This window comes from Anoplopoma fimbria, chromosome 18 (genome assembly GCF_027596085.1).
Source record: "Anoplopoma fimbria isolate UVic2021 breed Golden Eagle Sablefish chromosome 18, Afim_UVic_2022, whole genome shotgun sequence".
Classification (NCBI taxonomy): domain Eukaryota; kingdom Metazoa; phylum Chordata; class Actinopteri; order Perciformes; family Anoplopomatidae; genus Anoplopoma; species Anoplopoma fimbria.
The window spans coordinates 2219380-2237019 of record NC_072466.1 but is presented as its reverse complement, the minus strand read 5'-3'; the positions used below and the strand labels follow the sequence as shown (position 1 = coordinate 2237019).

Below are 17640 nucleotides of genomic sequence, written 5' to 3'. Positions count from 1 at the left end.
ACACACACACACACACACACACACACACACACACACTGAGGTATCTGAGGAGGGAGGATGTTGTTGTGGTCACGGTGACAGATGTGTGTGTGTGTGTGTGTGTGTGTGGCAGTGATTTATTCAGTGTGTTTCATCCTGATAGTGCTGCTGTATCACTGAGGAGATAAACTCTTCTTCCTCTGTTGGTCAGCAGGTAGAGCAAGGCACTGACGTGGTTTGTGGTACGATTCCTGTTTAATCATTTTTTAGAATTTTTCCTCACATTTTACCCTCTATTTTATATATATATATATATATATTTTTTTTTTTTTTTTTTTTGTATATATATATTTTTTATATATATATATATACATTTATATATATATCTTTTATATATATATATTTTTTTTTATTAATATATATATATATTTTTTTTAATATATTTTTAAAATATTTTCTTTTATATATATATATATATAGAGAGAGAGAGAGAGAGAGAGAGAGAGAGAGAGAGAGAGAGAGAGAGAGAGAATAGTCTGTTCTTGAAACAGATTAATTTGTTTTGGAAAGAAATGTTGAAATATTTTTATGGCCCTCTTTTCTTGGCAGAAATTAATAAATGAAGGGAAAAGTTAAGTAATTGGAGATATTAATTACTCAATGAAGGGGTCTCTTATATTGACAGTGAATCTAACAGAAGATTAACTGGTTACATAAAGCAAAGAGTAAAGAGGTCAAAGGTCTTTTTAAATTGTCTGAATATGAAGTGAGTGAAGTTTAAACCTAATATGTGGCACTCTGCACTGATTTTAGTTTCTTTTTTCACAAAGAGGATGAATAAACTCCCACTCGTTCTCCTCACTCTGACAACCTTGACCCACTCAGCGTCGCTTCCTGTTGTTTCCTGAGCGAGGTGACGGAGTTGGGCGGATGCTTCGGCTGTTTACCTTCATGTTTCCCATCAGGTCCTCTCGCCGTCGTCCCTCCAGGCCGGTCGCAGGCAGACAGCGACGGGCTGAAGAGTTTTATTGGAGCTGAAAGGCTTTTAGGGTTCTGCAGCGGAAGACGACGGCTGTTCTATCAGTCGGTGCTCTGATGGTTTTATAATCTGCTGTCAGATGTGTGAGGAGGAAATATGAAAAGATAAGCTCCTGTTTGTCAGGCTTTATTAAAATGAATGTTCATAATTTGATCATTTTAATGATAATAGATTAGATTTAACTTTAATTTAAGAACTGAAACAACAGAGTGTAGTTAAACAGAAGAAAAAAAACAGTAAAAAGGTAATGTAGAGAATATATAATGAATAGAATAAACACCAAAGATATATACAGTATGAACATGTGCAGCAGCTAAAATATACAGTGCAGGTATAAGTACAAGTAATGGAGGAACATCTGGAGGTATAATAATAGTATTGATATCAAATCATGTTTATGTTAAAGCTACAGGTTTTGCTGGGATTGTATTTTAGATATTGACAAACTATTTTGTTGTCTCAAGTAAAATATGTATTAATAACTAATAAATTCAAAGTTTTCCATAGATTATTTGCAGAAGTGTGACATTAACTTCAAAGGGAAAAGTCAGAATAAATGCTGTATATTAAATAAAAGACGCAGACCTTCAGCGTCTGCTAAATTGAAATGAATAGTTGGTTGAAGAGAAAAAATGTATACGCTTAGTTGACGAATAGAATCTGCAATTATTTTGGTTAATAATTAAGTCATTTTGTGAAGTAAAGTTAATAGAAACAATCAAATTTTCAATCAAAAATTTAAACTTTTAGTTATTTACAATTCTTAACAGATTACATCTCCTCCTGCAGAGTCTTTGAATATAAAAATACATTTAATTTAATATGGTTCAGCTACTGGTGTCTTATTCAGTTTGTGTGACCTGGACATCACACTTCTATCATTTGCATACTGGACCACGATTGGCTCCCCACTTCTTGTGATGTCACAAAACGTTTTTTTTTTCTTATTCTACAGTTCCTGGAAGTGATATAAGAAAATGTGCACATGAAGAGAGCCGTTTAAAAGCAAAACATGAATTCAGAAAAGAAGCGGTTATGTGTGTGTGTGTGTGTGTGTGTGTGTGTGTGTGTGTGTGTGTGTGTGTGTGTGTGTGTGTGTGTGTGTGTGTGTGTGTGTGTGTGTGTGTGTGTGTGTGTGTGTGTGTGTGTGTGTGTGTGTGGACTGGATGTTGAGGGTGCTGTGCTCCCTTTTAGAAGAAGGATTATTGGTCTCCATGAACACTTAGTGTCTCCGATGGCTGATGAGTGCTGCACAGATTAAGAGGTGATGGATATCTCCCCCCCCCCTCCGGCTCGATAAAAATATGGCCTAAAGTTAGTGACCCCTCCCTTGTTCCGGCTCCTGCAGCGGGGTCAAAGGTCACGGCAGGGCCTGGAGGTTTTGACCTCTGTGACCCTGACAACCTGAAGTAGAACTGTTGGGTTCTTCAGAAATGTGGCTTCAGTTTGGCGAAACGAATCAGAGGAGTGAGAGAATGTGAAAGGGATTGTGTGTGTGTTTGTGTGTGTGTGTTTGTGTGTCAGTGTGTGTGTGTGAGTGTGTGTTGAGGTTAAGCCCGGTTAATGTAGGATTAACCATAAAGAGCGGATCAGTGTGTATTAAACACACACTCTTGTCCATTAACAGAACTCTTGCTGTGTTTCTCTGCTCACCTCAGAGAATGCGGCAGCTGACGACACGCTCTGACGTGATTGGACGGAGCACAAATGCGTCGTCATGGCAGCTGAAACAGTTTTCACTTCTGGTTGAGATTTTCTTTTTCAGTTTCCTGGTCAGTCCTGGTTTTATATCCGCTGCAGAGGAAAGAGGACGGACACAGAACTGTTTGTCCCGGTGCCTTTTCTTTTTTGTTAAACAAAACAGATGTTTTAATACTGAAATAAGCAGAAACAGATTAATTCTAACTGTTATTCATGAGATTTATGGTGAGATGGTTAATGGTTAAAGTATGCTGGAGGCCAAACAATTACAAAGAGACATCAAAGAACCATATAGAGACGGGAACTGACTTCAAAGAGACGCAAAAAAGACCACAGAGCAACAAAAATGACCAAAAAGAGACATTACATGTTTAAAAAGATATTCTAAACAACCACAAGAGACACAAAAAAAGGCCACAAAGAGATGCAAAACAAGCATAAAGAGATGATTAGTGACCACATAGAGGTGCAAAGCAACCAGAAAGATATGCAAATGACTAAAAAGAAATGTAAAACGACCAGAAAGAGGCGTAAAATGACTAAAGAGATGCAAAATGACTGAAAAGAGCCGATAAACAACCACAAAGAGACGCACAAATGACCAAGTAGAGACTCAAACCAACTACAGAGAGACGTTCAGCAGTCATTTTGTTTATTTCCACGTCATTGGTTGTCGTTTTACATCTCTTCAGGCGTCTTGCTCCTGACTAGTGTGGTTGTCTCATAATTCATTCATGGACTTTAGTTTAAAGGAGGATGATGATGATATCACAGCTCGTCCTGATCTGCTGAGAGAACAGAAATAAGAAATGTTCCCTCTGTTTCCTTTAGGATCAGACTGTTCCTGGTGTTTCCGTCGGTCACGGTCTCTTTGTTTTAGCGGCGGTTTGTTGCCACGTGGCTAATGACTGCCGGGTGTCAGTGACAGGACCTCAGCCATAATTCAAGATGGACATTCTGTGTGTGTGTGTGTGTGTGTGTGTGTGTGTGTGTGTTCTACGTCTAACGGCATCTGTGCAGCTTCTGCCTCGTCAGAGTTGCGCTGCAGGATCTGTGTTGCATGCTGCTACCTGCACTCTGCTAACATCCTGCTGACATCCTGCTAACGCCGAGAGCCGCTCACAGCAGGAAGCTGCTCCACCTCCATCTGTCTGCAGGCTGCAGAGGCTGCTGAACCCCAAATCCAGAACACACACTTCGCCATGACAACACACACACACACCGTTCACCACAAACACCAAGTGCATCCTCTGGAGTTCAACAGTGTTCATTTGGGCTCATTTTAGTCTCTGATAACAACAAACGATTTTGTCAATTTAAAAAAAACAAACATGAGATTTAGTTTCTTACACATTTGGGGCTTTTTCTGTCAAATTGCATGAAATCCTTACAGACAGGCACCTTTTACACATCAGGAGATTGAATAACTAACAACACAAAACTGAGAATGCTCGCCTCCAAACTTTATATGTCTAATGCTTTTATTGTGAAAGGTACGGAAGGAGTGGATCTGGTGGTTTGGTGCATAAAATGTCAGAAAATTGGGAATAAAGTCCAAGGAGATGTCTTCAAATGTCAAATATTTCCAGTTTATTATCATATAAAATTGAGAAAAGCAGGAAATCTCCATATTTTAAAGGCTGAAAACAACATTTTTACTTTAAGAAAACTGAAACATTTCTCGTTCTTTCACTGTGGTCGGCTCGGAAAAATTGCTACAGAAAGAAAGAGGGCATTACATCTGACAAAGACAGTGACCCGGTTTTGAACCCACCATCACATGGTGTTTAAGTTTCTCTATAAAGAGGATCCAGCTGCTGGGAAACCCTCATGTTCTGGGAAGAAAATCAGAGACTAAACGGTCGGTTTGGTTTCCTGCAGTGGAAACTGATTCAGCAGCTGCAGTAAAAAAAAAAACTCCACAGTTTGTCTGCTGGTAGATTCGTGGTACTTTATTTCTCTGAATGTGTTTCGTCATCTGTTCCTCGTGTTTGAAGGTCAGGCAATGGTTAACTTCAGGAACAAGTCATGACTATGAAAACTTGCTGTGAAGTTTTCGTAGTCATGACAACCTGCTGGATATCAGGACATTGCATCAGACGGGTCAAAGGTCAGCAGGTTGGAGCAGTGCCTTGCTCAGGGGCCCTTTGATAGATAAAGATCTTACCGCTTACTGGTTTCCCTTTATGCTTTTTTTTTAAAAACAACCTTCAGCTGCTGTTCTCTGCTGACTTTGTGATTTTTAAGTTGTGCTTGTAGCGCCACCTTCAGGCCAAACTACAACAAAAACATAACATGTTTTTACATTTTACATTTCTTTTTTTAACTAAGGACACTAAATCAAGTAAATTTGTAATGATTATTATGATGACTTTGACTTTATTTGACGACATAGAAGTGTCTCACTATTCTTCTGTCTTTTCCAGTGTTTATCAGCCACACAAACCCAAAAAACAGTCTCGCTTTTAATATCTTTTGGTTCATAAATAAGCATCAAAGTACTTTGATTTTTCATGTATAGAGTTTTTCAGTTAATATACCGGAAAAATCGACTGTATAACAATATGAATAATGTATATTCTGCAATATAAACATGCACTGTGATAGAGGATTTTATTCATATCACCCGCTCAGTTGTCCTCTCTGCTCGTTGGTTTGTGTGTTAATGAAGTGGAGATTCAGCTTCATGGGGAGCTGCAAAGTTTGGGCTCAAGTCAAGTTAACTTTAACAGTAACTTCACCCTGAGTCAACATGAATCCCTGACCTCTGACCTCCTCCTCCTCCTCTTTAGTTCCCAGAATGTGGATTTTTCGGGATGTACGACAAGATCCTGCTGTTTCGCCACAACCTGAACTCGGACAACATCCTGCAGCGTCTGATCTCGGCGGAGGAGATCCACGAAGGAGACCTGGTGGAGGTGGTGCTCTCCGGTAAGAAGCTTCAAACCCCAAAATCAGATCTACAGTTTATGGGTCGTGTGTCTGGATTTGATCACCTTCTACTTAAATATTAATCTGGTCTTTACGCACCTTTATTACTGTAATGTTTCTGGAATATCATTCATTTAGCAGGTATTGTTCATACATTTTCTGTACTGGATAAATTGAAAAATTGACCTGATGATGGCGCTAGAGAAAAAAATACCACCAAAAATATTACAGTTCATCCTGAGGGGGACATGAATTTATAGACCAAATTCTATCGCAATCCATTCAATAGTTGTTGAGATATTTCACTTAAAAACCACAAATATCTCTTGGTCCCAGAGAAAAAGTTAGATGATCGTAAAAAGAGAGTCTGATTTATCCTCTGGGGAGCATGAATGTCTGAACACAAAATGTTTACGTATTCTATTCAACAGTTGAACCTGCCTGCCAGATTCAGTTGTTAAGATACGTCACTCAAATCAATAAATATTAACCTAGTGGTGCAAGAGGAAAAGTCAGAGGATCGTCTAAGCTAGTCAGAATCATCCTCTTGGAACCATGAATGTCTGCACCAAATTATAAGGTAATTCATTGAAAAGTTATTGAGATATTTAACTCAAAACCACAAATATTAACCTCATGGTGCCAAAATAAAAGTCAGAGGATCGTCAAAGTTAGTAGGATTCATCCTCTGCGGACCATGAATGTCTGCACCAAATATCAAGGTTATCCATTCAACAGTTGTTGAAACATTTCACCCAAAACCACAAATATCAACCTAGTGGTGCCAAAGGAAAAGTCAGAGGATCGTCAAAGTTAATAGGATTCATCCTCTGGGGACCATCGATTTCTGAATACAAAATTCCAACGTAATCTATCCAATAGTTAATCTATCAACCTTGTGGTGCCAGAGATGAAAACAGAGGGTCGTCTAAGTAAGTAGGACTCATCCTCTGGGGACAGTGAATGTCTGCATACAATTTCCTGGTAATCCATATAATAGTTGCTGAGATATTGCACTTAAAAACCACAAATATCAACCTAGTGGTGCCAGAGGAAAAGTCAGAAGATCGTCAAAGTATAATATGATTCATCCTCTGGGGACCATGAATGTCTGTATAAAATTACAAGGTGATTCATGCAACAATTTGTTTGATTTTTCACTCAAAACCATAAATATTCACCTCGTGTTGCCAGATGAAAAGCCAGAGGATCGTCTAAACTAGTAGAACTCATCCTCTGGGGACCAGGAATGACAATTTCACAGTAATCCCTCCAACAGTTGAGATATTTCAGTCTGGATTAAAGTGATGGACAGACCTTTGTGCTTTATTCCACACAGCTAGTCGTGGATTAAAAAAGAATACATACGTAAACAGATTTATACATAATCTGTTTTTTGTTTCAAACGTGTAGATCTACTTTTAATCGTTCTTATATCATTTTATCCTCCTCCAGCTCTCTTGTTAACACCCCCCCACCACCTTTAGTACGAGTGGTGAGTTCGCCTCAGATCTCGTTTCCTCCTCCAGCGGCGTCGCCCCGCTAACCCTCGAACCATAATATTGAGTTTGGGATCGTCATTTCCTGAGTCGTGTCGACAGGTTGGGCTGTAAAAACTTTAACTGTCACCTCAGCAGCTGAACACCCAGACTCGGGTTTGGATTACACGGGAGGAAGACGGAGAAGACGGAGCCCGAAACCACACCAGGGTTCAAACCCACAACCACTTCCTCCTCCCCCTCCTCCTCCTCCTCCTCCTCATGCTGCTGCAAGAACGCTGCAGAGCTCAGCTAGTTCAACTACTCGTTTCTGTGGAGGATTCTTATGACTAAAGTCTGATGTATGATGCAACGGAGAACTTGCTGCAAAGACAAAACAAGCTTTTGATAAAAAAAAACATGTTTCTCTAAGTCACATGGTTTTTTCCTTTCCTGTTACTTTAAGTGTCACAGCTCTGGCCCACCTGAATGGAACTGGGCCATTATAAATATTTAAATATCAAATACACCTGTGTTTACCCTACACTCACATGCTGTGAAAAGGGACAATTTCAACTCTCAAACCTTTTAATCACAACCTCTGAAATGCTGCAAATACAAATATTGCAGTGAAAATAAAAATGGCTGTTTTTCAACACATAATAAACCTTTATTGATTTGCAGTTGGAAAATTTGGTTGTTGTAGCAATGGATCATAACTCACTGTTTGGATCACGTATGTAAGTAAATAATAATAAAACAAATTCAACTGCTTTAAAGTCAGAACCATCAAGAATTCTAAATGTTATCCTTTTACTTTTTATAGTAATTTATAGTGGGGTTTTTTCTTCATAAAAACACACAATTCAAATAATAAGGAAATAAAAGATTGTATTTTTATTGATTAAAATAAATCTCTTCATTATTAGTTTTAATGATGTATTATAATTTTAGAGCTAGTGTTAGGAAGTTAAACATCATAATTCATCTCTAATATCTATTTTATATTAATGTGAAAACATCTCCTTCAAACTACTGAATTTATTCTAGTTTATCACCAACACTACATTTTACATTTTCACATCATGATAACGTTATAATTTACCTTCAGCCAATACTCATTTTGACTGAACAGAGCCTGAACGCATCATAATGTAACTGAACAGAGCCTGAACGCATCATAATGTAACTGAACTGAACCTTTGTTCGTTAGCGGTGCTGCTGACGTTACTAGCTCTCCTCCTGTTGGTTTAAACACAGATCGGTTGTTTACAATGTAACATTATCAGAGATCAGAGACTAGAAAAGCATAAATGACGTCCTGATCTCATATTTTACTGAATATTGGAGGATAACAATCGTCAGTAAAACTTTATTTCACACTTAGATGGTTAAACTGTGTAATTAATCCACATTTCTCATGAGTGCCCAACAGTCAGTTGCACCACTAATCAATACAGATAAATAGAGAATGCAAAAACAGAAATAGGAATGAGGTATGCTCAGGGTATAAAGGGGTTTAAATTAATAATAAGAACAAAAACATAAAGAATAAACTATACAAGAGCATTTTGAGACCAAGGTAAAGTGACTGTAGTCTGGTTAATGATGCAAAAATCAGCGTAACATATGAACTTAATATATAATATAAATGGTAAAAAACATTATTGTTTGTTTTCTTTCAGCTCTGGCCACAGCCGAGGACTTCCAGATCCGACCTCACGCCCTCTACGTTCACTCCTACAAGGCTCCGGCCTTCTGTGACGACTGTGGGGAGATGCTGTGGGGCCTCGTCAGACAGGGACTCAAGTGTGAAGGTAAGAACGTGGAGAACATGGAGAACGTGGAGAACATGGAGAACGTGGAGAACGTGGAGAACATGGAGAACGCGGTGATGGAGGTTTTAACAACACCGGGGTTATCTAAGGTCACGTTACGATGACTCTGTGCTGCTGTGGTTCACACCTGCAGCCTGAATGAATGACTGAAGGGAGGCAACGGAAGTGATTCTACTAGAAGTTTTATAGATTATTGGTTTGGTTCCTTAGCGATACTTTCATCGGTTCTTTTTGAATATTTTGTGAGAAACAAAGACGATTAATAAAGAAAAGAATCAACATTCAAATCAAAACTCACCTTTTCAGAACTGCTTTTGATGTGTGACGAATGCTTTTTAGTTTGTAGCTTTTTATGATGATTTTAATGTTTGTAAAGTGTCTATGAGAGATCTGTATTATTATTATTATTATTATTATTATTATTATTAACATTGTTTTATTATTGTTGCATGTAAACAAATAGTCTTTTTGGAGCAAACTCTTTAAAACACATTCTCAGTTCATCAGTTAGCTAAGTGATTATCTTTCATTGATTATCCTTTTCTCCTGATCAAACTACCCGCTCATTATGTAGACATAAACTCCTCATTCTAAAGTAACGAAGACACAAACAAATCTTAGTTTCAGGTGAAAAAACAACACTTTAATAAAACGTATAAACGTATTAATATAATATTCCATTTCTGCCAATAGATCCCCCTAAATGCTTCACACTGTTGTTGCTTCTTAAGCATGTAAACACGCTAATGTTAGCACTATAGCTAACACAAATGTCTAATTATTTATAGAAACATTTATTTTGATGCAATCGTTTTGTCGTTGTTTGAGTCCATATCCGTATATCCTTATTTGTCCCTATTTGGTTTATTTTTTGGAGTCAGATGAGGACGTAAAACTCATTATCTCCCACCTGTTTTCCCGATTATCCCAATTAGGACGTGCTAATGCTAACACGTTAACACCATCTCCTACTTGTGTGCAAATCAAATGTTGCTGCAGAAACGTAAATACACCTAAATATACATAAAATAAGTCAGTAAACAGGTGTGAGGCCGATCAGGAACACATCGTCAGGATATGAAACCATTCAGACAAGCTTCCTGTCAATTAAAACTTTACGAGAGGCGGCGGTTTGTGCTGCCGGTGTTTCCTTGGTGATGTAACAGAAATCAGATTACAATGAGTTTAGCAGAGACGAACGAGCTGCACGTCTGATGAATGAAGGGGAAATGGATCTTTAAACATTCAAACTCGACTCTTCTGACCTCCGTCCCACTGAGAGACAGACAGATCAGCTTCCTGGACTAAATCACTGTGATGTCATGGCTTATTATATTTAATCAAGGTTTAATTTCACTGCATGCAGCAACTTCTCAGGGTTTGATTCCCTCCACGTCCAACATTCACACACACAAACACACATTTTCACTTGTTTGCTAGTCTGAAAGCTGCAGCGACTGTGCAGCAGGATGTCTTCAAGCAAACACGATATTTTCACATCTTTCAAGTCCTGATCTCAGCGCTCAGAAACCTCAGAGCGAATCTCAACCGAAGAGATGCTGAGCAGAAAAAAAAAGAGACGTCAACTTGTTTGTAAACGTTTAAAAAGCTCTAAACTGACGAAAGAAACTGATCCGATGGGAGCGAAGGACATGAAATCCTGGATTGAAGAAGATGGATTTTTATCAATGTCATAAATCATAAAAAAATTGAAAAAGAAAGTTGAATTTCTTTGCAAATTTCTTTTTCAAATATTGGAAAACACTGGATTCTATATATCAAACATGTTTCCAAGTGTCCAAAACTTTTACCAATGTTGGGAAAACATGAAATAAATACTTAGCTATTCTCATTTTTACAGCCTCTCCTCTCCTCTCTGCTCTGTGTTCAGCAGCCTGAAGTTCAGTCAAAGTTTCACGGAATTTTTTGTCACGTGACTGTTGGTCTCAGATGAATCAATCATGGCTTCCTAGTTGAACAGAGGAGCTCAGAATTTAATGTTTTTTACAGAATCTGTTTAAAGCAAACGGTTTATTTGTGGCGTGATTTTAAATGAGACATGTAGAATAAAATGTTTTTGTTGAAATATCACAAATTGAAGCTTCGTTTTGATTGCTTTTTTCTGATGGAAGCGTTCTTCACACAAGATGTGTTTGAAGACCGTTGGAAAGATGAAAATCTGACTGTTTTTACAGCTTGTGGCTTTAAGAATTTGTGTAGTTTTGGTGATTGTTTTTTGAACAGTCAGATTAGAAGACAACGGAACAAACCAAAAGCTAAGCAACAGGAGGATAAAATGACACTTAAACTGATTTTCTCCTCCTCAGGATGTGGACTGAACTACCACAAACGATGTGCGTTCAAGATCCCCAACAACTGCAGCGGGGTCAAGAAGAGACGTCTGTCCAACGTCTCACTGCCGGGCGCCGTCATGTCCGTCGCTCGACCGCCGTCCACCGAGTTCACCCCTACGCCACAGGAGGAGGTGGGCCTCCTACCATCACACCAAGTCTCTAACCTCACATTGCTTTTATGTTTAATCAGTTTTACAGTTTAGAGTCAGAGTAATACTCTGGAGCTACAGAGGAGAATGTGTTCATTATTACATAGTTATTAAAACTGCTTTAAATATCAGAAATACACAACAGATACGTGTACATATTTGAGACAGTATTTTAGTTTTGTTTTACACTTAATACTTTTTTACAAATATACCACTGTTCATTTCATGGAATTTAAAATAACTTTGATTGAGGCCAATTTACTTTATAGGATCTCTTTTGGTTTTTAATATCATAAAAGTAACTACAGCTCATAAATAAATGTATTATAAAAAGATAAAAACTACAATATTTCCCTTTTGAAATGAAGGGAAGTTGAAGTATAAAGATTCATAAAATTGATATACTCAGGTAGAGTAATAAAAGCAATAATGTTACGTCACCCAGTGCTTCACAACAAAAGCATGTCTGGTCTTGAGCTGCTTTTAAAAGCTCTCCACAGATCTTAAATCCAAAGTGGAGAGTTCCTAAGTTTAGGAGGTACAACCTCAAAAGTACAAGTACTTAAGTCCAGTAATTGTGTAGAAGTACTGAGCTTCTTTCCTCCACTGCTGTTCTGTGTTTTTTCCTGTTGTCTCAGTTTCCTCTTTGTGCTCCGGTTTCCTCATGTGCAGCTCGTGTGAACTGGAAACTCAATATTTAGCCTGTAGGTGTGAATGGTTGTTTTGTGTGTATGTGTGTCAGAATGCACCCTGCCTCTCAACCCTGTTGCATGCTGGGAAAAGCTGGATAGGCAGCCGTAAAAGATGGTTCAATAGTTTAGACTTTGTGGCTGCAGTTCATTCAGAAAGAGGCTCATGTTGAGGAGCTGTTAGTGAAATGAAAGTTGATTTAGAGATTGACGTGAGTGAAACACACACACACTTTCCACGCTAGCAGATCTACGTTGTGCAACCAATGAGCCATTACCAGTAGTTACACACACACACACACACACACACACACACAACACTCTCTCTCTCTCTGATAGCTGGAGGCAAACCACTGGATTTTCCATCCCGTTCAAACCAACGAACAAAGCGAGTCACAGTCAGAGCTTCACACTAACTGGAACAAACACACTATAATGTGCTCTGTCACACTGTTACGCACACACACACACACACACACACACACACACACACACACACACACACACACACACACACACACACACACACACACACACACACACACACACACACACACACGTTTTTATGTGGGACATCTGCTCATAGCTGCTGTTGAAACAGTTCAGTAACAACGCAGCAAATATCACAGTCCAACACGATAAACAACGACCATGTCACAAAAATACTCCTCAGCCATTCACACGTTTAAAGCACTAATGTGTTGAAATTTATAACTTTAGACTTTGGAATGAAATATTTCAGAAACAAGGATGCATTGCTGCGTTTAATTATCTTTTATTTCATCCAGCTGCTCTGCTTTTACGATTCCTCTCTGCAGTCTTTCGTTATGCACATGCTATACCAAGTTTACAGGGAACCAAATCTTTAATCTCTTATAGATTTCAAAATACCTCAAAAAACAAAACTCTGTTAAATAAAATAAAAAATTACAGTATTTGAGCAGATATGTACCTACATATTTAACTATAGTGAAACAAATACAAATGACAAAAAGAAGCAAGATTATTTATTATAATTATAATAATGTCCTTGTCAAGTTAAAGAGCAAATGTTGGGTTCTGAATTCAAACATTTATTATTTCTGGCAACGAGAGCGTTTGTTTGTTTTACTGACGTGTTCAGCCAGCAGTTTATAAGGTCAAAGTTATTTCATTGTCCCGTGTATGTAAACAAAAATGCTCTCTGTGAGGCCATGTTGGGTTTACTGAGATCCAAGTGTCTGTTTAATAATAACACATATTATTTCACCTCTCTATGGTAAAAGCTTTTTACAGATAATTCAGACTTTGATTAGTCGTCACAAGCTTTTGTAAAAACATTATAAATCACACTGTGTGCTGTGAGAAGGTGGATTTTACTGTTCTGGACTAATTCAGGCCCATTGTGTCACATGCTTCCTGCTCCGACCAGGACTGCGGTCTGTAAGCTGCACAAGGACGGCCATTGTTCTATCGGATAGAAAACATTTCATCTGTGCTCTACTTTCAAGAGGACGGAACAATTCTGCAAATGTGATGTCTCAGAGAAAAAACCTCCTGAACTCTGACTGTTTTAAAGCGTTAAAGTCGAGGTGGGAAGAAAAACGTATATATCAGGGAATCTGCAGGTCAAAAAATTGACAAAAGTCATAAATATTTCTTTGCTGAAGTCAGGAATGTTATTGATTAAATGTAGCCTGTCAAAGAAAAAGGCCCATAACTGGATCCAGGTCACGTGTTTTTTTTATATTACTGGGAATTATTGTAAAACACAGCGATAAAGTATTGATAAAAAATGTGATATAAATAATAATAAATTCATGTGCTTAATAAATAAACGTAGGCCTTGTTCTTGGACAGATATTCTCGTGAAAACAGGTAATAAATTACATTCTAAATTGTTTTAAAAAATCTAAAATTGAATTTAGAAAAGTTTGTTAATTCAAATGTAATAATAATAAGTTTGAATATCCTCAAGAGACATAAATTAACGGATTGTTTTACACAAATAAAATAATAAAATATTTATCTTTATCTTCCTCAAAAATTCAGAATTGTATTGTCTATAACTGTAATTACTTTTCACACCAGGAGGTTATATTTTCTTTACTATCTAAAACTATTGGACGTTTTTTATTGAAACTTGTTGGAAGGGTGTAACATTAAATGTAATTTTGCAGCGAATTGGCTGTTGTGGAGCTCTGCGTTCCCCAAGTTAAGAATGTAATTTGTTTTTCCCGCTTCAACTTCTGACCACAAATCAAACCAAACTAACTCCTTTTTGTTTTCTTTCTCCTCCCTGTTGGAAGCAGCGCCCCCTGCTGGGTGCCGGGAAGCGTAACTCCCTGCTGAGCGGCCGTCCCATCTGGATGGAGAAGATGGTCCTGGGTCGGGTCAAAGTCCCCCACACCTTCTCCGTCCACACCTACACCCGTCCCACCATCTGCCAGTTCTGCAAGCGGCTGCTGAAGGGCCTCTTCCGCCAGGGCATGCAGTGCAAAGGTGACCACATGAAGACAAATACTCTCTATTTATTTAGATTTAAAACTATTAGAGACATGTTTTGCATCCTTTTGTGACTTCAATGCATGAATGTTTAATTTCTTAATCTACATATCTCTTTCTATTCAGATTGTAAATTTAACTGCCATAAGAGATGTGCGGCCAAAATACCTCGAGACTGCCTCGGTGAGGTCGACTTTAATGGAGGTGAGTTTACACACAACACACATGTTATCCTCACTGTTGTGTATATTTACAATAATAAAAGTCTACATAACATTATACACCACACTGCTTCTGTTCATTTTTGTTCATATATATATTTATTGTTTATTTATCAAAGTATGGCAGTATAAGGAGTCAAAAAAGGTTATTAAAACCCTTTTTTTTACCTTTAGACAAACCAACAAATATTGTATTTATTACAAAAAGAAAAGTTTATCATTGATATATAATTATATCTTAACTTAAGAATGCTTTAGAGAAATCTTTAAATTACCAAAAGGTCATGAAGGAGGCTGGTGAGGCATATTCGAACATATTCAACATGTTAATTTGCAATAACGTAAAATAACGGTCAAATTACAAACATTACAAACAGTCATTTCACATCAATCCTCTGATTAATGTTAAATGACAAAAACTAGATGATTAGATTTAGGAAGAGATTGTTGAATGGGTTAAAATAAGTATGCTTGTTATGTAAAATAAGTATGTTGTTAAGAAACTACCTGTTGTAAAGTACTGAAGTTACGTAACAAAACTAAGGTAAAAAAAGTCAATGTTAAATTTGTTTCACACAGGACACGAACAGCGGTCTCCTGGGTGAAAGTCTGTGTTTGTTTTCTGCCCAAAATATCTCTATTTTAAATTCTATAAACGTTATTCCTAATTCTTCTTAATGCGTGATTTCCCCATCGAGATTCACATTAGAGGAAGTGAAAGTCGCTCCTAAACATTGATTTTGTGTTTATTATATCTACTGTGTTTTATTTTCTTATTTTTTTGCCCTGCTGTTTTTGTTGTAGATCAATTTGTACTTTTGTTTTAATAAAAGTACATTCTTTTTTATTATTTCTGGAGGGAATATGGAAGTTTTTGTAAACATTTTCGTACTCAGTCTCTTCGTGTGATCCTGCAGAACCGGCCAGTCCCAGTCTGGACTCCGAGGCGACGATGGAGGTGGACAACAGTGACACCAACAGCGACGGCGGTCACAGCATGGACGAGCAGGACGACAAGCTCTTCTTCATCGAGGGTCCCTGTGTGGACGGAGAGAAGGACGACGAGACGCTCAGAGCCATCAGGTGACGCTGGTTCAACTCTGGATTAAAGCCAGACCCACGTGACTCATCTCAGTGTGATGGATGGATACTGGGTCAAAGTGGGAGCTCTTAGATGCCAATGCCGGCTTCAACTATTGTATATTTCTACATGCTTCTCATATAAATTCATTCTTTATACAAATCAAGGTGTGTTTTAAAAGAATCAATAATTCAAGAACACAGGTTTTCTCACCCAGAATGTGTTTACAAGTGGAAGAACGATGATTTGAAGTCTTTAATCAAGCTTTAAATTTAAAGTGACACTTTGTTAATTTGATTTATAAATCCCAAGAGCAATATTTAACTTTTAACGGAAGAAATTACATATTAATTTAGTTAAAAATGAAAAGTTTAATTAAATAAAACACACTGCTTTACTGGGTTAGCTTATGGTGGCTAATGTTAGCTTAGTTTAGGTACATTTAGCAGTTTAATGCACATTACTGAGTCAGTACAATAACTCTCTGACTCCTTTCTACTTACAATGTAAATTACATTTTAGCTAAATGCTAAACATATATTTTCAGTTTGGTGTCTAGAAAAAGTCACAGTTTCTCGTTAAACCTAGCGACTTTATTAGATATAGATTTAATTATTATCTTCAGTACTTTCAATTGATTATAAGTAGGTATGTAAATTGTTAAGATAAGATAAGATAATCCTTTATTAGTTCTACTGTTTTAGTTCCTTTTAAATTAACTTTTAAATGTTCAACAGTATCACATTTAAATCCTCTTTGATGTGGTTTCACTAAACAGATGCGACATGATATTCATAATAAGACCGCTTTTGACTTTAATTTCTTTTTGCTTCAGAATTTTAACTTTCTGTCGTAAAACCTTTTTGACCCCAGAGGCAGTTTGTATTGATGATAGTTTGTGTAAATCAGCAGAATAAACTTTACTTATTGTCCATTTAAGTGAGACAGAGAGGTGCTTGTTTTCTGAATCATTTTGAGTTTTTGTACATCCTATAATGTCTCTGTGTTTGTGTTTATTCGTCTCCCGTGCAGCCCGTGCACCAGCAGCAACATCCCTCTGATGAGAGTGGTTCAGTCCATCAAACACACCAAGAGGAAAAGCTCCACGATGGTTAAAGAGGGCTGGATGGTCCACTACACCAGCAGCGACAACATGGTGAGAAGAGACACCAAACACCAGAACACACACAAAAAATATCAAACAATACAGTTACCAGAAAGAAAATATATATGTAGTCTGGTGATAATGCAACTGAGCTCACACAAATGGCAACAAAAAACAATCTCACTGGTATCGTACCTCTAAAGGTATCATCTGCTACATATAGAAAGTGTTAATGAATATTCATATTTTTTAACATATATATATGTATGTACATAAATGTATATATATGTGTATATATTGTTTATATATGTATATATATGTGTATGTATATATATGAATTAATATATAAATGTATGTATATATATGTATCTATACATAAATGTATGTATATATGTGTATATATTTATAAATATATATGTATACATAAACACATATATGTATAAATATATGTATATTTGTATGTATATATATTTAAAATATATATATATATGTAAATAAATATATACGTATATATATATATATATATAAATTCATGTATATATATGTTTATGTCAACAAGTATATGTACGATATGTATGTATATATTTATAT

General features: G+C 37.1%; 1 protein-coding gene across 3 annotated transcripts in view; it reads left to right on the top strand.

Annotated features, from left to right (window-relative positions):
• The window catches only part of LOC129107172 (serine/threonine-protein kinase D3-like), a 40214-nt gene that overhangs the window by 11834 nt on the left and 10740 nt on the right, over positions 1-17640 (top strand). For 2 of the 3 annotated variants that reach the window (XM_054618574.1, XM_054618576.1), the window contains 7 exons: positions 5512-5650; positions 8814-8945; positions 11294-11451; positions 14447-14639; positions 14769-14846; positions 15781-15946; positions 16977-17100. In XM_054618574.1, the coding sequence (XP_054474549.1) occupies positions 5512-5650; positions 8814-8945; positions 11294-11451; positions 14447-14639; positions 14769-14846; positions 15781-15946; positions 16977-17100 (990 nt within the window). The remainder of the gene's footprint in view (positions 1-5511; positions 5651-8813; positions 8946-11293; positions 11452-14446; positions 14640-14768; positions 14847-15780; positions 15947-16976; positions 17101-17640) is intronic. The other variant, XM_054618575.1, reaches the window with a different exon arrangement.